General features: G+C 40.2%; 1 protein-coding gene across 1 annotated transcript in view; it reads right to left on the reverse strand.

The window, feature by feature from the left end:
• LOC136884458 (chymotrypsin-1-like) overlaps positions 1–16,644 on the reverse strand; it is a 90,024-nt gene extending 73,380 nt beyond the window's left edge. Inside the window, exon 1 of the mRNA XM_068229821.1 lies at positions 16,589–16,644. Within this exon, the coding sequence (XP_068085922.1) occupies positions 16,589–16,628 (40 nt within the window). The 5' untranslated portion in view covers positions 16,629–16,644. The remainder of the gene's footprint in view (positions 1–16,588) is intronic.
• Positions 16,645–27,449: the final 10,805 nt, after the last annotated feature.

Here is a 27,449-nt window from a genome sequence, read left to right on the forward strand (position 1 = left end):
TCTCCACCGCATGCATAACAGCAACCGTTATCTTGCGCAGTAGCCTCTAAGCTAGCTTTCTTCATAAGAGTAGCCGCTATCTTGTGCGAGCACCCCTAGGCTGTCTCATAAGGAGCTATGTATAGTCACCATTTTTTGTCCGCCATCTTGCGTAAGCATCCCTAGGACGTCTCAAGCCATCTTGTGTCTCATAAGAGCAGCCACCATCTTGTAGATTTAGATAGCTGCCAATGCCACAGGGCTTAAGTAGGAATCGAATCGTTGATCTCATCATTAGACTATGTTTTTCTTGTTCCTGATACTGCAAACCTGGGTATTAGGCGGAAAAATTTTGTCCGTTTTGCTCTACGATGCACCGTTTTCGAGATATTTAACATTTTGCATTTAAGCCCCAAATTTAATGAATCGAATTAGCATGGTACGTTAGCCTCTAAGCTACGAGCGGCAGCCATCTTGCGCAATCACCCTTAAAGCGTCTCATAAGAAGTCGTGTATAGCCACCATCTTGCGTCCGCCATCTTGCGCATGCATCCTTAGGGGCATCTCTAGCCATCTTGTGCAAGGACCCTTAAGCCGCCTCATAAGAGCAACCGCCATCTTGCGCAAGCATCCCTAGGGTGTCTCATAAGGAGCCTTGTATAACCGCCATCTTGCGCAAGCATCCCAAGGGCGTCCCATAAGAACCTATGTATAGCGGCCATCTTGCATAAGCACCTTTAAGGAGTCATGTTCAAAATAGCGTCTACTGTAACGTACGCGTAGGAGTGCTCTGTCTATATCTCGCAGAAGCCGCATAACTGGTAGCATATTTGTCCTGCAAGTGTGTACTAAGCGATCTTGTAAAGTGTGGTTCGAGTTGGACATAAATAACAACAGATATGTCCTTCCAGAAAGTTAATAAGCGGATTAATGCTTTTGAAGCAACGATGAAGGACTTTGAGACGCGCCTTCAGTTGTTAACCAGCTCTGCCAACCCCAGGGAAGAGTCCCTAGACTCGCTGAGTCAGGATTTTCGAGACTTCCGAGGCGCCATCTCCTTCGAACTTGCCGTGCTGAAAGAAGAGTTGTGCAAGTTAGCATAGCAGCTCGACCATCAAGAAGCACTCACTGATGAAGGAGAGCAGTACAGCCGTAGAAACTGCCTCCTAATCCATGGAGTCTCCGAGGAACCGCGGGAGGACATTTACGGAAAAGTGAGGGAAACCTTCCGAACGAACTTGAACGTTGACTTCACGATGGAGAGCTTCGACCGGTGCCACAGGATTGGACAGCCTCAGCGCTCAGCAGCTGACGTGGTATCTACAGGCAGGCGCCCAATAATAGTTAAATTTACCCGTTACCACGAACGTGACCGAGTGTGGAAGGCGAAGCGGCTCCTGAAGGGCACAAAGGTACTCATCACAGAGTCCCTCACCAAAACCCGAAAGTGCATATTAAACCTGGCTAGGGATCACTTCGGGCCATCCCGTGTATGGACCCAAGACGGACGCATCGTAATTCACCTGCCTAATGGGACGAAAAGATCCATCACCACTGTCGCGGAACTGGATAACATAAAAAATCTGCGAGATAACTGTGACAATTAAAATGGAACAGCACAGCTCGATAGTGCATCTGCTTGTTATTCATAAGTGTTTTTGTAAGTGTATTATGTGTGTGTTAGTGGTAGTCAGTGTAAACATTTATCAGGATGTCGAGGTAAGTTGCATGCTATTTCTGTTCTACTATTTCGTTAACATTCCGTTATTCAGCTGATCCAGAGCTCTGTACCTGACACTGACCTTGGCAACATTCCCCCTCTCACCCCGTCACCTCTCACCACCGGCTTGCTCCTCAAACAGGCATTATCTCCCTCCACCAACTGTTTACAGTGTTGCCATGTCAACGCACTCTCCTTGGTAGCGCACGTCGACGAAATTCAAGCCATAATGAGGGAAAATAATATCCATATTTTTGCTATTAGCGAAAGCTGGCTTACTCCGAGCATACCCTCTGGTATGGTACAACTTGACCGGTATTCTCTCTTACGTCATGATAGATCCGATGGCAGAAGAGGTGGTGGGGTGGCCTTGTACTGCAGAAACGATTTAAAAAGCCGGGTGATATGTGTATCATCTAACAATGCACAGCTAGGGCCAGAATTCATGTTTGTTGAAGTCATTATTAACCAACAGAAACTCCTTATAGTTGTTGTATACAAGCCGCCCAAAATAACAAATATGACTGAATTCGAATTTCGCTTACTTGACCTACTGCCTAGCTACGAGCATATTATTGCCGTAGGTGACTTCAACATTAACCTGCTTACTAAAACGCACGAAACTAAACACTTTATTGACATGTTTTCTTCCTGTGATATGACCATCCTCCGTTTAGAGCCCACTAATCATACTTACACAGAAAACTACGAAACACACACGCTTATTGACCACATTGTGACAAATAACCCAAACAAAGTCATAACTCACGGCCAGATTCCAGTCCCAGCCATCTCCACTCATGACCTTATCTACCTATCCTACTCCCTCCGAATGCCAAAATATAAACCTAAGTATGTTATTTCCAGAAACACAAAAGACATGGATATGGACGAGTTAAGACATGACGCTTACAATCTACCCTGGAATGACATACTCCTATTGGACGATATAGACGCGAAAGTAGACAAGTTCAACTCCCTTGTAATCACTCTGTACGATAAACACGCCCCTAAACGACAGATAAAAGTTACACGCCCATCTTGTCCCTGGCTAAATAGTGAAATAAAAAACATGATGGCCCACCGCGATGCACTTTACCGACGCTTAAAACGAACTCGTGACCAAAGTGACTTCGAAAATTATCGGGTCCTTAGAAATAGAGTTAAACAGTTCGTTAGAAACCGTAAATTTACATATTTGAAAAACATGACTGCAAACATGAATTCTGGCAGTGCTTGGAACGCGCTTCGTTCCTTAGGCATAGGGAAACCTCGACAACAACCCCATGTGCCAGACATACCACTCGATAATTTAAATGAGTTTTTTACTGAAGAAAGAACACCACCTAATGTACTAAATTCCCCAAACTCAGTACCCAACCCCGTTATGAACCCTTTACCTGACAAACAACATTTCACATTCCACCCTGTTACTGCTAATAAAGTTAAAAAAGTATTATATTCTATCAAATCAAAAGCCAGAGGAGTGGATGATATCCCTATAACTTTCTTACACAACATTATTGGTGCTGTTTTACCAATTATTACCCACACTTTCAACTACTGCCTTAAAAACGGAACCTTTCCTTCACTATGGAAACTAGCTAATGTTATCCCTGTGCCTAAGAAACCTGACCCCTCCCTACCATCCGACTACAGACTAATTTCTATCTTACCAGCGATTTCCAAAGCACTCGAGCGTCTGGTTCACGAGCAGGTGTTGGAATACTTAAATAACCATTCTCTCCTAGACCCATTGCAATCTGGCTTCAAGAAGGGACACAGCACAGCAACTGCCCTGCTCAAAGTGACTGATGACATACGGCACGCAATGGACCAAAGACTAGTGACAATACTTACTCTCCTCGATTTCAGTAGCGCATTTGACACTATAAGCATCCAGACTCTATTAAGCAAGATGCGATCTTACTACTTCGATCAACGAACTATTAATTTCTTTTCATCGTACCTAAAAAATCGCGCGCAACGAATTATAACCCTTGATCAAACCTCTCACTGGCGAACCAGGAAGGAAGACACGCCGCAGGGTAATGTTTTAGGCCCATTGCTCTTTATTTTGTATATAAACGACATTTCATCTAATTTAAATAATTGTAGCTACCATCTTTATGCGGACGACTTACAAATTTACTGTCACTGTAAGACCTCTGATTTGCCGCATGCCATAGCAGGCATCAATGCTGACCTTCAGCGACTTAACGCTTACTCCTTGAAAAATTCCCTCCTCCTTAATCCCTCCAAGACGCAAGCAATCATTATTGGCTCTCAAAAATTGTTGGCCACACTAAGATACGAAACTATTCCTTCAGTTATACTGAATGGTAGAGTTATCCCATTCAGCCAAACTGTGAGAAATCTAGGAGTGACAATGAACGAAACTTTAAATTGGTCTGAATATATTAAGAATGTGTGTAAAAAAATATTTTCGATACTTCATTCGGTTAAAAGAAACAGCGATATTTTACCTTGTATTGTGAGAGTCAAACTCATACAAACGCTAGTGCTTCCCGTCCTCGACTACTGTGACGTCATACTGGTAGACGCAACAAAAGAGCAGACTTCGAAACTTCAGCGAGCGCTTAATTGTTGCCTTAGATTTATATACAGTCTGAGTTATGACGCACATGTTACCCCATACTATCACACAATTTCATGGCTAAACCCTGACAAACGACGGATGTATCACATACTGATACAGATATACAGACTGCTCTCTGAAGACAGACCACTATACATTTCATCCCAGCTTAAGTATTTGTCCTCCTTTCACTGCAGTAATACCCGCTCTGGTTCCTCCCTTTCTATTCCTGTTCACCGCTCCTCCATGTACAACAATTCCTTTGTTGTGGCGGGTTCTAGACTTTGGAATTCCCTGCCTGTCAGCGTCAGAAATTCCACTTCATTACTTAAATTTAAGACTGCTTGCCGAGACTACCTGCTGAATGCAGCTGACTAACTTGTATGACTGGAAAGAATGAATGATCGTATGAATGTGAGTTAGAAAAGTGTAAGGTATTTTTGTGTAGGTTATCATTTATTATATAATATGTACTCAAACTCTGCTCTCAATGATGTGTACAGTGGTTAAGTGTAAGAGAGGGCCAAGAGCCCTAACTTCGCCACCTACAAAGGCATGATAAATAAATAAATAAATAAAATGTATAGCCACCATCTTGTGCAATTAGCGTCGAGAGATGGCTGCTGTAGAATTTTTCTTTTAAAATTATCCGCCACGATATTTCAACTAAAGAGTGTAGCACTGAGGTTTGCGATGTAAGATGGCGGATGACAGCTGACGAAAAGCGCGTGAGTTTGTTTACTAAACAAGAGCACGTGGAATTTTTCAATTTGCCGCCACCACATTTCAAAGGTATCTAGCTAAAGATGGCAGCACGGTGCTCTCTTGATTAAAGATGGCGGATGACAGCTAACAGAACTTTTCAAATTGCCCGCTACTACAGAGAGCAGCACGGTGCTCTGTGGATTAAAGATGGCGGATGACAGCTGACGAAATTACCCGCATGATAGCAGCACAGTACTCTATTGATTAAAGATGGCGGATGACAGCTGTCAAAAAAGCACGTGGCTTTGTTTCCAAACAAGAGCACGTGGAATTTGCCGCCACCACATTTCAAAGGTATCTAGCTAAAGAGTACAGCACTGAGGTTTGTGATGTAAGATGGTGGATGACAGCTGTCAGAAAAAAGCACGTGAGTTTGTTTCCAAACAAGAGCACGTGGAATTTGCCACCGGCACAAAGAGGGCAGCACGGTACACTCTTACTACATGAAATACGAAGGTAGAGCGTATAGCACGACCAGGGATTGTACCAAGAAAACAAGAATAATAGTTACCACATCACTTACGGTGCAATCCCAAAAGAAGGTCGTCGCAATTTGTAGAAGCAACAGGGCCAAGAGGCCAGGCGAATCAATAAAACAAATTAAATTAGCTAAAGGCTGGAATAATAACTACTGAATAAATTTGAAGGAAAAGAAAACTTTAATTAACAAAATCTTCTAAATAAAAAATAACCGACCTCTCTAACTACAATTGATATAAAATTTAAATGTTGCAACTGGATCAATTAAAAGCGAAAATTAACTGAAAATTAAACCATCAAGGTCGATGCATTAATTAAAGAGAATCTAATGACAATTAAAATCTATAAATTCACAGTTACAATCTTGAAGATGAAAACTTCTCCAATGACAATCTCGGTCATACCCTACCAACCCATATTACATCAGTAATCTTCAAGAAATAATCCAAATGAAGGTACATGATCCACAAGAAGGATTAACTAACAGAACATTACACCAGTGACCGAAACTTAAATCACTTGAATATCACCAAACAGCAACCGGTCCACCACTAGGCGGCAAAATCAAGACCATCAGAGCACACGGTTCTAGCCGTCAATAATCATCTCAGATCCTCGGCTGTCACATCCAATAGGACAACCCCCACCCACGTGTGCATTCTATTACATCGTACAGAAACAAAACAGAGTCACCGTAATTCAAAATGGCTACACCAGTACCGAGTTAACCACAGAAAGGTTTTCATCTTAACAAATTCCAACATTACCTAACACCCTCGAATAGGTTTGAAAAATTTAGTAATCAAATAATAATTATTATTTAAAGGGAAATAAGAAAAATGAATTAGGTTGCACCGATACTACATACATATTTACCATAGTGAGGAGCTCCCCAAATATAAAATCTTGTTTCATGCGCATGAAACCTTAAGTAACAGAACCCAAAGTTAAAATTAATATCATAGTTACAATCGAACCTTGAAACCCCAAACCTAGATTGAATTTTACAAGTTCATAACAAGACCAGTAGGAAAAGTCCTTCACTTTAAATGCTCAAAACAAATGTCCGAAACATCAAATATTCCATTTTTCAGATATCATAGCCATAAATTTTCTCGATGTCTTCAAACGTTATAAATAGTAGTTTCTTCGGCGATATCAACCCAGCTCAGAAGTACATATGAATCTACTTACGAGGTCGGATAGTTAGAAGTGAAAAATCTTTTCAAAAGGAACAAACCAAACTTCGAGCCTAACGCTCAGGTGGAAATCCATTAACCCGGATCGAAATTCACCAACATCTTCTTTTCTTGAACAATGAACTTGTCATTAAACCACAACCAAGAGCTTAGCTTCAGAGCGTCTCTTCAATTCAGTCCCAAGGATTCAAAAAAAACAAAAACCCTCAGACATCATTGTCGAGCACGTCCCTCGCCAGGTAAACTTCACGTTTCGCAGACAGATCGCAGCACACACTAGCCACCTCGTGTTTCCATAACCAAGTCCACCGCAAGATGGCTCCCCATGCGCAAATCCGAGAAGGGACCATGGAATCTCGAACTCTTAATTCGTGGACACGCACACCATAATACTAAACTATATAAATGGAATCCAATATATGTAGTTCTAAGGTAATGGAGTAATACAAACTCCATTACAAGCTGACAAAAAAGCGCATAGGTTTGTTGCCAAACAAGAGCATAAAGAATTTTTCAAATTGCCGCCACTAGATTTCAAAGGTATCTAGCTAAAGAGTGCAGCACTGAGGTTTGCGATGCAAGATGGCGGATGACAGCTGTGACGTACCACATTTCAAAGGTAAGTAGCTAAAGAGGGCAGCACTGTGCTCTATAGATTAAAGATGGCGGATGACAGCTGTCAAAAAACCACGTGGATTTGTTTATCTCGCGCTAATGAGGTTATGTTTGTAGCACTAAGGTTTAGGCCCGCCAAGATGGCAGCACTGCCGATGACAGGTGATGAATTTCTAGCTACTGCGATAAAGAGGGCAGCACGGTGCTCTGTAGTTTAAAGATGGCAGATGACAGCTCTCAAAAAAGCACGTGGCTGTCAAAAAACACGTGGATTTGTTTATCTCGCGCTAGTGAGGTTAAGTTGGTACCACTAAGGTTTAGGCCCGTCAGGATGGCAGTACTGAGGTTAGCGATGCGTTGTTGTCTGTCAAAAGCACGTGGCTGTCAAAAAACACGTGTATTTGTTTATCTCGCGCTAGTTAGGTTAAGTTGGTACTACTGAGGTTTAGGCCGGTCAAGATGGCAGTACTGAGGTTAGCGATGCGTTGTTGTCTGTCAAAAAGCACGTAGCTGTCAAAAAGCACTTGGCTTTGTTTACCTATTCAAATCTCGCGCCAAAATTCAAATTTCCCGCCAAAATTCAAATTTCCCGCGGGATGCGGAGGGGCCCCTGGGAGCCCGGAGGCGGAGACGGCCGCAGAACCGTCCAATTATACTACTTGCGAATTTAAACACAGTGTGTGAAAGTTCGCAAGTGCCACAATGATAAGAACGTGTGCATACTGCGGCGAAAATACAACTATTCAAGTAAATATACTCTATTGTTTTTATTTTCTTCATATGAGGACAGGATGCCTTTATGAATAACGACAATCCCAACCGGAAATGTAAGCTGCCTGTTACGAAGAGTAAAGGAGTATGTCTCACTCATTTTCCCGAGTTCTGCTTTGACTTTCTTTACAGCAGGGCATTTTATTGTTGATACGGAACTGGACAGTAACGAATTGATCGTACACATGGTTATTTCTTGAGTACGCGCTGCTCTTTCTCTCCAAAATTAATGCGAGTAAAAGGAAAACGCAGTCTAAAAATGTAGAACTAAATGCCATTTATGTAACCTCATTTTCTGTTGTATGATTTTCACATTTTGATGCATACATTTTAAAATGTTAAAATCAAAATATTGCTGGTAGATTATATTTATGTAACCTCATTTTCTGTTGTATGATTTTCACATTTTGATGCATACATTTTAAAATGTTAAAATTAAAATATTGCTGGTAGATTATATTTAGAAGTTAGAAGCAATGCAACGCAATGATTAAGTAATGAATACTTAAGTAATAATTAAGAAATTTTTCCTCGGCAATTTCCGTTCATGTGGGAAGTAATCACAGATCTTGCTGGTCAGTGTATTAATATTTGGAAAAACATGGGCTATTACTAAAAAGAATATTGATACAAATGTTTGTGTGGAATTAAGGATAATGCCAGAAGTGTCAAGAAAAGAAAACAAGAAGGTACTGTATTTATGATCATCTATAGGTATGGAGGTATTTATTATTATTATTCATACACTTCTCCACAGGAAATATGGGTAGTAATGGGGCACGGGATGCACCAAGTGCCTTACATAATTAAACTATTTACACATTATAATACAAATGTTGATGTACAGGTATATACAAAACTGTAGATCACGGGATCTTCATTCTTGCGAGAGGAATGATCGCACAATGTTGCATGTTGACAGGAGGACAGAATGTTGCATAATTTTGTAGATGTTCGGTGGAAGACCCAGTTCTCGCAGACTCTTGTGAAGTGTGTGTGGAATGAGGCCGTTGACTGACAGAATCACAGGAACTATTCGTACCAGTTTCATCTTCCAGATCCTCTTTATCTCTTCTGCAAGTTCTTTGTACTTGGAGATTTTTTCACTGTACTTCCTGTCAATGTTGGTGTCATTGGGGATAGCGATGTCAATAATGAAAGTCGTCCCAGTTTTCTTGTTTACCAGTATGATGTCTGGCCTGTTATGGTTGACTGTTTTATCTGTCACTACAGCAGTGTCCCAATAAAGCTTAATCGACTCGTTCTCCAGGAATGGTCTTGGATGGTACTTGTAATAAGGGATACACTCCTGAATTAATTGGTTTTCCTGAGCAAGTGCCTGATGTATGATTCCCGAGACATGATTGTGTCGTCTCGTGTATTCTACGGGGGCAAGTACTGGGCAGCCCGCAGTGATATGGTCGATGGTCTCGAGATGAATGGAGCATCGTCTGCATTTGTCGGAGAGTACACTGGTGTCTTTGATGATGTACTTTTTGTAATTGTTTGTAGCTATTACTTGGTCTTGTATAGCAACTGCAAATCCCTCTGTCTCCCCAAATAAACGCCCACTTTGTAACCACATACATGACGCATTCTTGTCTATGCTCTGTTGGTTTAGATTGCTGTAGTATTTTCCGTGGAGGGTCTTCTCTCGCCATGTCCTTTCTTTCTTCTGCAGGGATACTTGGTGATTTGTATGTGGGTCAGAGGCATTGTATGGATACAGAACAGTGTACTTGTCAGTAAGTACTACAGCTTTATGGAGAAGGCTGTTTTCTTGCTTTTTATGGAAGTATCTCCGTAGGTTCTTTATCTGATTCAGGAGCATGACTTGAAGATCCAGTACTCCTCGGCCTCCCGATTTTCGTGGGAGAGTGACCCTTTCCATGCATGAATTGGGATGATGTAATCTATAGGTGGTGAGCAAAGTTCTCGTTTTTCTTTGTATGCTGTCTATTTCTGTAGCAGACCATTTCAGAATTCCGAATGAATAAACAAGGGTTGGAATAGCGTACGTGTTTATTGCTTTAATTTTGTTCTTGGCATTTAGGTAGCTGCGCAAAATCTGATGCAACCTCGATGTATATTTATCAGTGAGTTCCTGTTTGATTTTCTTGTGTTCCAGAGTTGTATTCTGAGCAAATCCAAGGTACTTGTATGTTTCTGTTTGTGTCATTCCCTCAATTAAAGATCCGGTATGGAGTTCATATGGTTGGGAGTTTGTGTACCGACCACGTTCAATTGTTAGCAGCTTGCATTTCTTTACTCCCAACGTCATTCCCACATCAGATGAGTAAGAGTCTATTATATTCAGCAGGGCGTTCATTTGTGTCTCGTTGTGGGCATACACTTTCAGATCATCCATATAAAACAAATGAGATATTCTGTGTTTCCCATTGTTATATTTAATATCAAATCCAAAACCAGTAGCTTTTAGAAGATTGGATAGGGGATTCATTGCAAGGCAAAACCACAGAGGACTTAATGAATCTCCTTGAAATATACCACGTTCAATTTTAATTGTGTCGGACATGATACATTTATTTTCTGTCTTAGTGCAGAGCATTGTCTTCCAATTGTTATTATTATTATTATTATTATTATTATTATTATTATTATTGTTGTTGTTCCGAGGTATCTGTGGAACAGCAGAGGTGGAAGAAGGTGCGGGGGTGAACAGGTCTCAGAATACGAAATTAAAGTTAAGATAAAATTTAACAAGGTTATATTTTCTTAGCAAAATCAGGAAATAACAAGAATGGCAGGTACAGAGTAGCAAGGTAACAAATGTACAATTACAGTATTCACAGGATTTGGGCTTCGAGCCCCGGACTCACAATTCTTAAGCAATTAGCCCAACTTTACCCAAAAAACAAGATTCGACAAAGGGGCAGAAGACCCCAATCATGTTCAGAAGCACTTGCTCCCAATTACAAGGTAAAGCCTCCTCGAGGCACCCAAAATCAATTTCAAAAGAGCGATCCGCTCTCAAAGTTTAAGCCTAACAAAGGCCACACCAAACTCAACTTTCAAGCTGTCCTCCAAGGACATAGACACAGGGGTAAAAAGATACCCAACCTACTGAGGCCTATTAAGTGAAGAAACAGAAATATTACATGGCCTCGACAATACTAATTTGAGAGGAGGCGAAGCTGCACTCCTAATACATTTTGTTCAAAACCTACTTGGCACTAGGCCGTTAATGCAAGGGCTAATCCCATACTAAAGAGGTGACTTATATGAGAAGACAATTTACATTACGCTAGACAGGAAGAAACGGTTGAGAAAATAAGTTCACCTCGAAGCAAAATGAGTGGGAGCTCGAGAGGGTTAAGCACTCTCTATCCCAATTTGTAGTTAAAACAGAAAAAATAGATACCGAGTGTCTTTACATTTTAAAGGAAAGTTACATGGAAAAGGCTTCGGACCTGCCCCGAGAGTTAAACTGCTGAGCTAGCAAGAAAAGAAGTTATTAAAAGGCCATTACCTTGTGGTTGAACTGCTGCCCGAAGAAAGAGGCGCTTCCCGCCCCCTGCTACGTACTTTACACACTGAAAGATGTTACTGAAGTGGCGCGGAGACCCGAAAATCAGCAGTTTATATACTCTCGCGGAACGTTCGAGGCGTTTCAGGAATGAGAACACCCTCCCACACGAATTTTATTGGTTAGGGTTAAGCAACATATCCAAGTTGAAGAAGATACACCTGATTGGTCATAAATTAATTAAAGAAATTCGAGATTGGCTAAATAAAAACCTGGCGGAAGGTAGGGGTTAATATTGCCAACATAAACAATAACTGAAAGAAATTTAACAAAGAACAAACTTATAAACACAAAATTTCTTCAAAAACATAGTTCTTTCACTTCGCACTAGGGTGCATAATTGTATTTCTTCAGTAGTGCCATCTGGAAGAGAATGTCCACACTTCTTACTACAGGCAAAAAAAAAAATACATCGAAAACGACCCAGTTCAGAAACTTCAAAATTTACAAGTAGTGACATCTTCTGAGAAACTTGAAAAATGTACGCCGTAGATAAAGTTCAGGCTTCCGCCAGTAGGGGAGTTTCAACTGGCGCAAAGTTTGAATTAGCGGCATGGGGGTGTACCACCCGGTACAATTATTGTTATTATTATTATTATTATTATTATTATTATTATTATTATTATTATTATTATTATTATTATTATTATTATTATTTCTGTACGTTTGTTGTCTCCATATTTGTATTAATAGTTAATAATTATTTGTTGGTTACACTGAAGAGTAAACCCCTTAAGCTTTGACCGCGTAGATCTCACTTCAAACCTACTTCTCCTAAAATTACATGGACCTGACTTACGAGTTATGATGCGATTTCAGGTGTCAATGATCTCACCTGTTGTATTAATACAATATTTGTGAATATTTCATAATCACAAGGTACAGACGTATCACTTCCTTGCATTGCACGGGTCGGACGGAGGAAACAGTTCGCCTCTTTTCGTGACGTCATCGGAGCTACAGTACGGCTTGTACATCACGAAGGCAGTGACGTAACCAATCTGAACATTACGAAACCAATAGTTTCAACCTGTTTGACTGGCGGTGTCACATTGTACACTACAACACCTGACAGCCTCTTCAAAAAGAAATAGGCAAGGGTAAGTTTGAAAGAGGTTGACATGCTACAAGCATAACAAACTATTGGCTCTCTATGGAAATGGACATAACGCTAGACTATCCTCATGACCACCTTCTTGTCATATATAACAATTGCTCCTTTATTGCTATTTCATCAATAATGAGGGAGCACTATTTTTTCACCCTCATTCATTCTCTCATTTTCTATACTAAGCCTTTCTTTGAGGAGATCAGTCACTCGTATTTGGCACTATGTGTCGCCTAGATAACGACTCCATGTGCTCCTAACTTGGATAAAAGGTTTCGTGCGTTTACAAATTGTCAGATTGCGTACTGTTTTATGCAGGTTTCTGACCAGCTTCTTGGTCCAGCATGAATGAGTTCTTCAGGATTGCGTCCTTTATTGTTTTTTATGAAAATAGTACTAATTTCTGAACTCATCCATCGTCGCTTTCTCTATTTTCAAATCAGCTCCTTTATTTTCTGATAGCCGAGCCACAATTTCATTCTCAAACAGTTTTTGCTTTGCTGGCTCCTAAACACTGTTGGTTGTCTGCACTCCAATAGACTGCCAGCTGACTTATGGTTATCGTAAACAGCTGATTCATAATCAAAATTCTCTTCTCTCTTCCTATTCTTTCCAGTCTTTTGCCCTAGTTCAAGTTTCTTTATTGTCTACTTTTCTAGTTTTGATTTGAATTGGGCATAATCTTTAAATACGGAAGGAACAACTCTGTCTTTCAATTTTCTTGTTCTTAGTCCGGGACAGTAATCTGCTTCAGCAAAATGCAGACTACAAACAAGGGATGTTTTGGATTCGAAACTTGGAAAGAAATTGTCCCGTGACACGTTTTTCAACCATTTCTGTCCTGGGTCTGCATCACATGGGAATTCTTGAAACGAGTTGCCTTTGATTTTCCCGCTCTGGTGTTTGCAATAAACCATTGTGTAAATAATATGTCGGTACCGCTACCAAGAAGTAATATGTATAATTTAATTAGATTGCATTGTATAAGTAGGTATTAAATGAATAAAATATGGCTGGGTCTTAATTCAATTAGAATAATAATGGTGTGAAAGACACAAAGCGTGGCTAAATGACCAACAAAAGGAAACGGCACAATCTCGAGATGAACTAACTATTGCTAGAAGACAAACGGCCAAAGAACTTAGAAAAATCGAAAGAGACCATCAAAAAGAAAACCTAGCTAACATAGATGAATCATTCAAACAACATAAGACACGAGACTATTACAGGACATTTAAACAATATCAAGCAGGGTATACTCCACCTACACTTATGATGAGAAATAGACAAGGACAACTAGCACTCAATAATCAGGAGAATGCCAAAATTCTAGCTGATCACTTCAAAGAATTACTAAATGCTGAAGACCCAAAAGAATACCTAGAATTTTCACCTGATCAAAAAAAAAACACGCTTAGACAAGGTTATTTCACAAGATTTCCATGAGGTATTTCAAGAGATTAATTGGCTCAAGAATTATAAAGCTGCAGGAGAAAATAAAGTGGTTGCAGATCTGTGGAAGAATGCAAATAACTAAACACTTCAGAACCTACACAAACACATCATAGACATATGGAACTCTGAAAAACTGCCTGCAGAATGGAATACAGCTATAATTCATCCAATACCAAAATGGATGATAGACTGGATGCAAATAATTACCGAGGGATCACTCTACTTGATATCACATATAAGATCCTGTCTAGAATTATCCTCACGAGAATTCAAGAACAGCTCGACCAAGAACTTGGAGAGTATCAAGGGGGATTTCGACCTGGAAGGAGTTGTCCTGATCAAATCATTAGTCTTAAGTGGATTATGAAACATAAAAGAACGAGAAACAAAAAGCTAGTTATCACTTTTGTTGACTTCAGGAAAGCATATGACAGTATTCATCATGAGTCATTACTTAAAATCCTTAACGAATTTGGGTTATACCACAAACTCATTAATCTCGTTGGTGTTACCCTCAAGAACACTAGATCAAAAGTTAAATTCCGAGGAGAGTTGTCTGAATCATTTGAAATCCGGACTGGACTTCGACAGGGGAATGGTCTCTCACCAATACCGGTAATATTTAACTGTGCATTGGAGAAAGTCGTGCGAGAATGGTCTAAGAAATGTCAGCCAAACATCAAGATTGGCAAAAATATCAAACTCAATTGTCTAGCATTTGCAGATGACCTTGCGCTACTTGCAAGTAGTGTGGAAGAGGCTAAATTCCAAATTGAAGAATTGGAACGAATAGCAGCAAAAAATGGATTACAAATCTCCTTTGAAAAGACGGAAATGATGCCATCCTTCAAAGTGGAAACATCACCTATTACACTGACTAGTAACAAACAAATTAAGGTTGTTAATACATTTAAATATCTTGGAGAGATTATAACTTGAAACTAAAAAGAGAAAATATCAGTGGAAAATAGAATTACCAAATTTAAACAAGCACAACACATTACTTGGCCAACCTACAAAAAAATCTCTCTCGATAAATGCAAAATTTAAACACTACAACTCCGATATTAAGCCTGAAGCAACCTATGCTAGTGGAACCTAATTCAATTTGAATACGAAATCAACTACAGATAAATGACAGAAAATACACGAATCATTAGAACAATTCTAAACAAAAAACACCAAGTAGATGGACAATGGCGATTACTGCCTAATGAAGTTGTATACCAGGAGACTGAGTCTATAATAGATACAATGCGGAAAAGAAGATCTGCTTTTTTCTGTCACATAGCACGACTACCAGAGACTAGGATACTCAAACATTTATTCAACTACTTTTGGAAAAGTAAATCTAAAAATCACTGGTTCAAAGAAGTCCAAGAAGATTTAGGCTTGACAATTCAACAAATTGAAAACAGAGAAGAGAAGAGGATCCTGAGAAATAACTTAAACTGAAGACGCAAACAGTACAACATAACTGACGAAGAACGGGCAGCCAGGTCAGAGAGAATGAAACATTTCTGGGAACAAAAGAAGAGACATCAACCAAATTTGTAACCAATATTCATAAGACTTGGCTGTATATAGATTGAATTCAGTGCTCCAATGTGGGCGTAAAATAAACAAGAAAAATAATGGTGTGAAACCATGACGTCCTTAAGCGTGTATGCAACTGTAGATAAAATTAATATTAAAATACTTTAAATTTACATTTGTAAAGACTAATATTCTCACCTGTACCTTTCACTATTTGCGGAATTGAATTCGATCATGGAGAGTAAGAGAAGTAGAGGCAGACCAAGACGATGACGGGTAGACTTACTTTCTAATGATTTTTAGATAAGATGTAAGGGTCTAAGAGACGCCACAGAGCTAGTTACAAATATTTAGAGGATTTTGGGAGCGTTTAGTAAATTTACAGAGAATAGCTGGCTAAACTCTGAAAGGAATAACATTCTGTAATGAAAATGTATGCAGTTACAATACAGCCCGTTGTAAAATACGGTATATTTTGTGAGATTTGATTCACAACAATGGTAAGTAAGATGAAATATAATCAGGTGTAGGGAGATCGCTCATACCGGTGATCTTCTCATCTGCTACTTCTATTTGGGTGTAGTTAGTTTCCTATATGGAACTGAATGCTCTCGATGTCTTCTCAGGATCCCGACTTAAGATTGTACTAAGGTCATCACGGTTCGGCAGTTCTTAGTAGCTTCTCTACCAATTTTCGATCCGAACGAATCTTTCGGTATCTGATCTTTAGACATTAGTTAATGAGCGAATGGGTGCGAATACAAAACTTTCTTGAATTTAAAATGTACTGTTCTTGTCCCGTTGTCTTACTTACCCAGTACAGCTGGAAGTAGCAGTAGTAGTAAGGTCTTCATGGTGAATCTGGTGATTCTTGACAGAAACCTACGCTTTATATACCGTAAGACGTTCCAGTAATGTATTTATTGTTGTGTACGTGGACAGCTGAGCGTGCTGCACGGTTCAATCGTTATCGAGTTCGTAAACTCTTGATTTATGTACTTGCCTACCCGATTTCGACGTTACATCGAGTGCTGTAAAGATAAACTTCATGAAGCTACTTCAGTTATGACTATTCGGACTGAGGCAATTTTGTCGTATCTTCAAGTGAATGTATTGAAATTATTGGCCTTAATCTTCTCTGAATGGAGGTTTTATGATACTGAAATGTTTGTCACTAATCCTCGCAACATTTTTTCGGGGACAAATAAATGATAACCACGTCAAGAAACCCCTTTCACGTAATTGTTTTAAGCTTCGATGCATAAGTTGCTTCCTAAGAACCAATGACAGCACAAGATTTTCATTTAGTACCTCTGTCCAGTCAGTCCTTATGTTGTGTCAGAGTGCCTTTCTTTAAACAGTTACGTTAAATGGAAAGCGTAATTTTAATGGTGTATGACCAGAATGGTCTGGAATATGTCGTTCGATTTGACGACTACGGGCGACGTGTTTGGCTGTGAGGAGGGTCAAAGGCTGAATTGTTATTATTATTGTTATTATTATTATTATTATTATTATTATTATTTTATTATTAGCACAAGCATTACATTACGGAGGTAACCGTAGCACTCAAAATGAATTAAGTTTAAACTCACAGTACATAAAAAACAAATACAATAGAATCATTACAGGAAGGCGAGATGTTACCAGTTACATTAAAGTGACGTTTGTACCGGACAAGATTATCTTTCGGGAATAAAAGTAAAATTCTTCACGTTTCGCGGAGTCTTTGACTTCTCTAACAATGACGGCTTGAACGTAGGTCTGCGTGTTGTGATATCGGAATGAACAAAGACGGTCGGGACGAATATGATACATTAAATAAAAACAACGAAAGCCTGACTCAGAAAAACGAAACATGGAGATTAAGATGAAGACTAATGTGAGTAAAAACGGAAAAGGAAGGAAAAATATGTGTGTGTGGCTCCCGGGTGGGAGAAAGACGGACAAACTCCAATAAAGTTAAAGAAATGAAGACACAAATTAATAATTACTACAGTAACCGGTGCACACAAATTACGGAAGCCTGGAGTGAACCATCGTGTCGTGAGGAGAGTGAAGGAGTGGCGAGTAACACACTGATTATTATGTATTTATATCGCTTTGCTGTAGCGCTTTGAGCTCGAACAGCTTGCAATGCATCTTGATCCGACGATAAAGTGTGCCAACTTAAACTTACTAGCGCGAGATTTGAATCGGTAAACAAAGCCACGTGCTTTTTTGATAGCAGTCATCCGCCATCTTTAATCAACAGAGCACCGTACTCCTATCTTTATCGTAGTAGCGAGCAATTTCGTCAGCTGTCATCCACCATCTTTAATCAACAGATCACCGTGCTGCCCTCTTTATGGCTACCTACTTAAGCACGTAGTAGCGGGCAATTTGAAAAGTTCCGTTAGCTGTCATCCGCCATCTTTAATCAAGAGAGCACAGTGCTGCACTCTTTAGCTACATACCTTTGAAATGTGGTGGCGGCAATTATAAAAATTCTACGTGCTCTTGTTTGGAAACAAATCCACGTGCTTTTTTGACAGTTGCCATCAGCCATCTTGCATCGCTAACCTCAGTGCTGCACTCTTTAGCTACTTAGCTTTGAAATGTGGTGGCGGAAAATTCCACGTGCTCTTGTTTAGAAACAACGCCACGTGCTTTTTTGACAGCTTTCATCCGCCATCTTTAATCAACAAAGCACCGTGCTGCACTCTTTAGCTACATACCTTTGAAATGTGGTGGCGGCAATTTGAAAAATTCTACGTGTTCTTGTTTGGAAACAAACTCACGTGCTTTTACGACAGCTGTCATCCACCATCTTTAATCAAGAGAGCACCGTGCTGCACTCTTTAGCTACATACCTTTGAAATGTGGTGGCGGCAATTTGAAAAATTCCACATTCTCTTGTTTGGAAACAAATCCACGTGCTTTTTCAACAGCTGCATCCGCCATCTTTAATCAACAGAGCACCGTGCTGCTATCTTGCGGGCAAATTTTAAAAAAAATCCGTCAGCTGTCATACGCCATCTTGCATCACAAACCTTAGTGCTGCACTCTTTAGGTATATACCTTTGAAATATGGTGGCGGATAATTTAAAAAATTCTACAGCAGCATTTTCTCGACGCTAATTGCACAAGATGGTGGCTATGCATGACTCCTTAAGGGTGCATACGCAAGATGGCTGTTATACATAGGTTCTTATGAGACTCCCTTGGGGTGCTTGTGCAAGATGGCGGCTATATATGACTCCTTATGAGACACCCTAGGGATGCTTGCGCAAGATGGTGACTGCTCTTATGAGACGGCTTAAGGGTGCTTGCACAAGATGGCGTGAGACGCCCTAAGGATGCTTGCGCAAGATGGCTGACACAAGATGGCGGCTTTACACGACTCCTTATGAGAAGCTTTAAGGGTGTTTGCGCAAGATGGTTGCTGCTCTTGTCAAGAAAGCTAGCTTAGAGGCTAACGTGCCGTGCTAGTTCGATTAATTAAATTTGGGGCTTAAATTCAAAATGTTAAATATCTCAAAAACGGTGCGTCGTGGAGCAAAATAGACAACATTTTTCGTCCTATTACGTAGGTTCGCGGTATCAGGAACATGATAGCATAAGAAAAAAGAGGTTTAATGATGAGATGAACGGTTCGGTTCCTACTTAGGTCCTTTGGCATTGACGGCTATCTAATTCTACAAGATGGTGACTATACATAGCTTCTTATGAGACGGCTTAAGAGCGCTTGCGCAAGATGGCTGCTGCTCTTATGAGACGCCCTAGGGGTGCTTGCGCAAGGTAGCAGCGACAAGACGGTGACAATACATAGCTCCTTATGATACGGCCTAGGGGTGCTCGCATAAGATAGTGGCTGCTCTGATGAAGAAAGCTAGGTTAGAGGCTATTGCGAAAGATGGCGGCTGCTGTTATGCATACGGTAGAGGGCAATTTGAAATTCCACGTGCTCTTGTTAGTAAAATTCTACGTGCTACTTTTTACAGCCCTCATCTTTAATCAACAAAGCATCGTGCAGTTATCTTTACAGCACTAAACCTCATACCTTTCAAATGTGGTGGCGGGTAATTTGAAAAATTCTACGTGATTTTTCTTGACAGCAACTATCTTTAATCAATAGCGGTTATACACAAGCTGTTAAGGCCTCCTCTTATGTCAAAGCATAGCTCTATCGAACAAGTTTAAACCTGCATCACGAAGGCAAGAGTGTGCAGCGATAACATTATTATGCATGTTTAGACTTGTAAATCACAAAAGAATTAATTGGACATAACATGACTAGAATCGAACATTGCACTCGATGTCGTTAACTTCATCATGTGATCGGAACATTGATTGAAGTGTTCAGAACACTAAATAAGTGATCAAGACTAAAATAGAACACTGTTCCCGATACAACATGTGTTCATAACATGTCAGGGGATACCTTCGTTCTAAGAAGATTAGATTACCGCACATTCCTTGTAAGGCTAAAAGGCTAATAGGCTAAAGGGCTAATGGGCTAAAGGGCTAATGGACAAAAAGGATAAACCGCTAAAGGGCTAAAGGGCTAATGGTCTAACGGGCTAGTGTACCTCTCCTCTCTTTATCCGGGCTTGAGGCCGTCTCTACAACTAGAGGCGGAGTTAACACCGTAAGGAAGGGAGAAGAATGTTGGAAAATAATCTATACGATTATTACTACTCCATCGACTACTGAAGGATGGCTTAGGTGAGGGTAAGCGCTGGGATTGTAGGGAGGTGTTTAAGCTGTTGTACTCTCGAGGGAGAGCTATTACTTAATAATACCTACACGACGTAATTCATGCTCTATTTCAAAAATATCTGCTTTATACTGTGTGTAACCAGCATCATGATAGGCTCTTAGCAGTTGTAAACGTTTTACGAGTACGTTGGGGTCTTTACAGTATCTTATATCTACATAGGGTAACAGAGGCTTGTTGTGAAGTTTGAGACTATATACAGACAGTTGATGTGTAGGGACTTGGTTTGATGTAATACGTGCTTCAGCAGTAGCGTTTCTAGGTACAAACTTAACTTGTTTCGATAGCAATGAAGCGTTGAAATTTTCTTCTTCTTTATCTTGCATCTCTTCTTGAGATGTTTGCACTGCGACAGAACGTGTTGTAGGCTTAGGAAATGAAGTAAAGTCATCAAGCTGTAATGGCAATGAAACAGTAAGATTTCCTTCTTCTTCTACTTTCCCTTTACAACTGTTTGGATCAACATCATTATCCTTATTGTCAAAATCATGATCTTGCCTCTCTTTATCTTGAAGTTTGTGCTTAGTAACAGAACTTGTAGCAGGCCTAGACAACAAGGGAGAATTAAAAATCTCTCGCAGAGGTGTACTTTTTAAAAATAAATCAGTGTTCGCTTGAATACGGTTGAGCTGTTTGTATTTTGTTCTCGATGAAGCTACATTACACGCGGCCTCATGGCGTTGAGCGTTGTATGCGTTCTTGAACATTCTCCTACAATATTTGCATTGAAAAATAAAATGCTTTTCCTCACTCTATGCAAATATACCTAGAAATAGGTTTTCCATGACGGACTTTTACATTCTGCTAACATATTCTCCTTTAAATCTGCTAGACACTTGTTACTCTCTACTTCGATGATGCAAACAGCTTAGCGATTAACAGTAAACTAACACAAAAGCGTAAAACTAAGGTAGCAACAGTAAGGTTTAAGCCCGTCAAGATAGCAGCAGTCAAGATAGCAGTTAGCGATGTTCTGTTGTTGGATTTTGAATACCGCGCTATGACATGCTTAAGGTGGCAGCCTTGAGGTTTAGTGCCGTAAGGATGGCAGCAGTGAGGTTAGCGATGCTCTATTGTCCTTCAAAGTGAGTTTAGGGTCCATCAAGAAGACAGCTGTCAAAAACGCCCGTGGCTTTGTTTACCAACAAGAGCAGGGAGTTGCACGAGACTAGCAAGTCCCCTACCGAGAAACAGTTCCAAATATCCCCGTTAGATTGCGCCACTATACTTTTTCTCCTCTCGCAAAGGTAATTTCATTTCCATTTTTTAAATTTACAAATTTTGCTTTACGTCGCACCGACGCAGATAGGTCTTACGGTGACGATGGGATAGGAAAGGGCTAGAAGTTGGATGGAAGCGACCCTGGCTTTAATTAAGGAACAGTCACGGCATTTTCCTGGTGTGAAAATGGGAAACCGCAGAAAACCATCTTCAGGGCTTCCGACAGTGGTGTTCGAACCCACTATCCCCCGAATGGAAGCTCACAGCTATACGACCCTAACCGCGCGGCCAACCTGCTGGGTAATTTTTCCCACGCCATACCAGACCAACCACAATATTACCAACATCTTGCTTCAATGAAAAACAGGACAGCAAATTTTCCCTTCAAGTGAGGCAAAAGTAACTGTGCCAGGCTGAGTGGCTCTACGGTGACCCCAACTAGGCAGGTGTGATCCTGACCCAGTCCGGGGGGTATTTGAAGGTGCCTCGTGTCAGTAGATTTAATGGCATGTAAAAGAACTCCTACAGGACGAAATTCCGGTACCTCGGCGTTTCCAAAAACCGTAAAATGTAGTTAGTGGGATGTGAAGGCAATAACATTATTATTAAGAGTAAGTGTAGTTACAGTGCATAATTAGCCTCTTATTTCCTGGCTTGCAATTTCAATTTTAGTAGGAATTTAGTTCATTACTAAACGATAGTCTTGTTGTTTCTGTAAGCTATAAAAATATGGTACTGAAAATGTTGGTGCAACAAACAGCTTCAGATACAACCAGCCGCCACTGATAAATCACAAAATATTTGATACGCGTGCATTAAAAATTTCTAAACACGGCTCGCCTTTTCTATCCTACCACAACATGGTGGCGACAACTTCACCTCCCTTAACACTTGCCCTTGGTCTTAACCACGAAATGCAAGCGAGCGCATTCAGTCTGCTAAACGTTAATGCTCACAAGTAATTTGTGTTTAGCAGTTCATTAATCGAGACTGCGGCTCTAGGCTGCAATAATAATAATGACCCTAATTGAGGATGATGTTGATCCTACAGTCGATTGATGATTAACACTTCCACAGAGAAGAAAACAATTCCATTATAGATGAATACATTGATCAGAACGACGTAATGCTGGGAGTGAAGTTTACATTTTTCAAGTCTAGGAGTAGTCACAGTAGAAGAAGCAGAGTGAGAACAATTTATTGCTTTTTAAAAAGTATTTTTCTTGCAGGGATATTTTGTACAAGTCCGTTTGAAATTGTTTACCTCTTATATCCCTCTGACATCCTGAGGAAGAATTTGCCTTTGCTGGCTAGTTGTAAACTGTGAAGGAGGAGTTGAATCCTGAGGATCTGTCTTAGAACTGCGAGAAGAGTTGAATGTTGCTCTCTGTTGTGAAATACGACGAACGTTTGTACGTGATAAGCTGTGAAATATTACACGTAAACTTTGATTGTTCCGATATTCCGTGCGCTATCATTCTTATTGACACAAACCAAATTGTGTGACAGCAGCCTTACCATCCAAAGACTGGTCATATAAGGTAGATTCTTCCAAGAGAGGATATGGATAAACCTGACCTGTAAGAAATACCTGCGCTCACATGGACTGAGAAAATCACGACTACTGCTTGAAGGTATTCACAAAAACAAATAAAAAGGAAGAGGAAAGAAGGTATGAAAATGAATAACTCCAGGAGCCTTGGAAGTATAATATCGTCGAGGTAGGAAAATAGCAAACGTAGACCAAAGGAGGTCGGACAGGAAAGTGTAATACAAGTGGGAGAAAATTGGTTGTCAGTCACAAGCCACATGGTACTATTCGACAGGCAGGCGATGAAGATAAGAACGAGGCAGTACGACGTGTATGTGTGGATATCTGACTGGAGCAGTGGAGTAGTCATTGAGTCAGTTTAAATGATCTTGTGGTACGTGTGCAGTTCTTGTCGTGTCATTCCCAGACATACACATTTGACTTCAGGAAGCTAGGGTCCTCTGTCTGGATGGAGGAAACATGCCATTTTCCGCTCACTTCCGTCTTACGTTTCAGAAATCATAAGCTGAGGATAAAGTAGGAATTCTAGAGGGAGAAATAGGAAGGAGATGAATGAGGGATTGGAATAATTTACCAACGGATATTTCCGAAGTTTTCTGAAAGCCTTACGGAAATAATAGTTAGACGACTGATGAGGACGTCAGCGAAAGCTGTAAATATACAAGAGTGGTGACCACTCACAAGGTGGAGAGAAATCAGCTGAGGTGACGCTCGTGCTAGTCACAGCCACAGAAATAATCTAATTGTGGGGCCGGTATTCTCGTAAGAGGCGAACCAGGTGCTCTCAGTTTGGCGACCACAGTTCCCTTACCCGAGTCCTGTCCTACCTCCCTTGGTCAACTCTTGATGTCTTCCGACCGCGACTCTTTCATTTTCACGCTCTTCCTGATACGTTCATTCTTCGAATAATTTTCAGCCCTCTTTCATTTTCCTTCTGATTAGTGATAATAAAATATGGTTGCCCATAATCATCAATGATGCTCGAGATGATCCAATTTCGTGCGCGTTAATAACTATTTGAAACAGAATGTGATATCAGTCATACCGGTTTACCGTACCTCTAATTTACCCAAGTCTTGGCTGCTGTACAAACAAAGAAGAATTTAGAGTTTGCAAAATATAGGATAACTCTAGAAAGGTAACAAAAAACAATCTGTGTTTAATATTTAGTCGATCACACACACGTCATGGCCGATCTCTTTTGGTCCTCCAAATGTAGCTACTTACAACGGTTCAGCAGGGCGATAATACTTTTCAATTGTCCTCTAAAACTAAATAATAAACAATGATGCTCAATGTTGTTTTCACTTTAAGTGCATTTGTGAGTCCGTACAGAAAATGTATTATCTTCGTGAATCGCGCCACATACTTCGTATCGCGTTAAGTAGTAGAAAACGCATTACCAACGATAATATTCCGGACTGTCTATAATTTATATTAATGGTTATGAATTTCATGTTTTTGGTCCGTATTGAACTGAGAATAATATATAAGTAATAATAATAACAACGTAAACGTTTCCACCTTTTCAATACTAAAATATATTCACAAAATTATAAATTACGGCTGATAATGACCCCTAGATGGGTCGAAACTAGTACCGTGTAATTTATAATTTCGTGAATATATTTTAGTATTGAAAAGGTGGAAACGTTTACGTTGTTATTATTATTACTTATATATTATAATTTATATGTCAGGAAATGTGAGTCTATCTGTTCCCTCTAATTTTGAATTCCAGCGCAGGTTAATTATAGTGCTTTAATCACTTTTTTCAGTTCAGTTTGCTGCAAGGTCATAACAAATAGTGCACGTTCTCAGTTGTGTAAAATAAATAAAAGATTTTTGCAGCTAAATAGCCATACATCACTGAAAGTGTTATAACACTTGCGCCATTGGTCTCATAGCCTCTGATTTATCTAGTCCTCTTGTTGCATAATTCTAAGTGATATCGTTCACACAACTGTCCACATAATGTATACTTGCATGAGTTTGACGGTTCGTGGTATGTTGGGTTTTCGCAAATGGCATGGTGGAATCCATGGACTGGAAGTTTTGTAAACACGTGCCTCGTCTGTCCATGTACGATCGATCATAGCCCCAGTTCCATAGAATTCCGTGGGTACTTCTTCTCTTTTCCTAGTTAGTGTTCTTAGCAAGTGTTGGGTGGGGGATACGTTGTCCTTAGATCCTCTATGAGGAACGTTTCCCACGCGAAAAGGTAGACTAATCTGGATCTTATTGTTTTTGCCCCTCCGATTGCTCTTTTAATGTATGTTGCTTTAACTGTTTCCAGATTTGCTAAGTTCTTTTCATTCAGGTGTGTCGATATAATTTCGGTACCATATGTAAGTATTTTCGATTTGAAGAGCGCCATTGCTGTAGTGATCTGATGAAGCTTGTGTCGCTTTCTCTATCGAATTATTAGTGAAGCATTTTGCAGACGGCTCAAGTGTTATCCCTAGATATTTGCATTCTTTGGTGATAGATATTACTTTTCCTTGTCGATTTTGGGTAAAGTTTCTAGATTTATTGAAGTTACTCTGATCTTTTGCCTCATCCAGAGTGCGAAATCAGGAAAACGGTGTGGGGGAGAAGGATCATAGGGCTTAACTACTAGTGTTTATTGCAGGGGATTAAATTCTCTCTAAGTAAATTCCCCCTCTCACAGGAAAATGTACATTTTAGATCTTTTTTAATTGAATGCTGTTGCTATGATAATTATTGCAAAGTTGTTCCTTGTAGCCTCCTCAGTCCGTACGTAGCATATGCTCTACATGTGGTTTTGTCTACTTACAATAAAAAAAATGATTTAAGGGAAAAGTAATAATGGTAGGAATAAAACGAATAAAACAACTTAGAGAAACACACTAATTTTCTATGGTGAATTTTTAAACATAATTTGAGCAAAATATAACGCATTGAATGCATCAACAGGCTCAGGACTGAAGATGGTAGGCAATTACATTTTTCCGTTAGTCAGTACACAGTTCAATAAAAATACTAGTAACAAGTAGGTACTTCGAAATTGGTGCAGTTTCACTGAATCCCTACACGTATTCGATGGAAAAAGTCATGTGAATTTCGGAAGTCTAAGCACTCATCAGTAGTATAATACAGGGATTCTGCGGCCTCCTCCCGCGGGAAATTTGAATTTTGGCGGGAAATTTGAATTCAGGCGGGAAATTTGAATTTTTGGCGGGAAATTTGAATTTTGGCGGGAGATTTGAATTTGTAAACAAAGCCACGTGCTTTTTGACAGCTGTCATCGACAACAATGCATTGCTAACCTCACTGCTGCCATCTTGACGGGCCTAAACCTCAGTGGTACCAACTTAACCTAACTAGCGCGAGGTAAACAAAGCCACGTGTTTTTTGACAGCCACGTGCTTTTTGACAGACAACAACGCATCGCTAACCTCAGTACTGCCATCTTGACGGGCCTAAACCTCAGTGGTACCAACTTAACCTAACTAGCGCGAGATAAACCAAGCCACGTGTTTTTTGACAGCCACGTGCTTTTTGACAGACAACAACGCATCGCTAACCTCAGTACTGCCATCTTGACGGGCTTAAACCTCAGTGGTACCAACTTAACCTAACTAGCGCGAGATAAACAAAGCCACGTGCTTTTTTGACAGCTGTCATCCGCCATCCTTAAACTACAGAGCACCGTGCTGCCCTCTTTATCGCAGTAGCTGCAAATTCGTCACCTGTCATCGGCAGTGCTGCCATCTTGGCGTTCCTAAACCTTAGTGCTACCAACTTAACCTCACTAGCGCGAGATAAACAAATCCACGTGCTTTTTTGACAGCTGTCGAATTTGTAAACGAATCCACGTGCTTTTTGACAGCTGTCATCCGCCATCTTTAAACTACAGGGCACAGTGCTGCCCCCTTTATCGCAGTAGCTGTAAATTCGCCACCTGTCATCCGCAGTGCTGCCATCTTGGCGGACCTAAACCTTAGTGCTACCAACTTAACCTCACTAGCGCGAGATAAACAAATCCACGTGCTTTTTTGACAGCTGTCATCCGCCATCTTTAATCTATAGAACACAGTGCTGCCCTCTTTAGCTACTTACCTTTGAAATGTGGTGGCGGATAATTTGAAAAATACTTTTTGGCAGCAGTCATCTTTGAGC

Source organism: Anabrus simplex, chromosome 12 (assembly GCF_040414725.1).
Source record: "Anabrus simplex isolate iqAnaSimp1 chromosome 12, ASM4041472v1, whole genome shotgun sequence".
In the NCBI taxonomy this organism is placed as follows: Eukaryota; Metazoa; Arthropoda; class Insecta; order Orthoptera; family Tettigoniidae; genus Anabrus; species Anabrus simplex.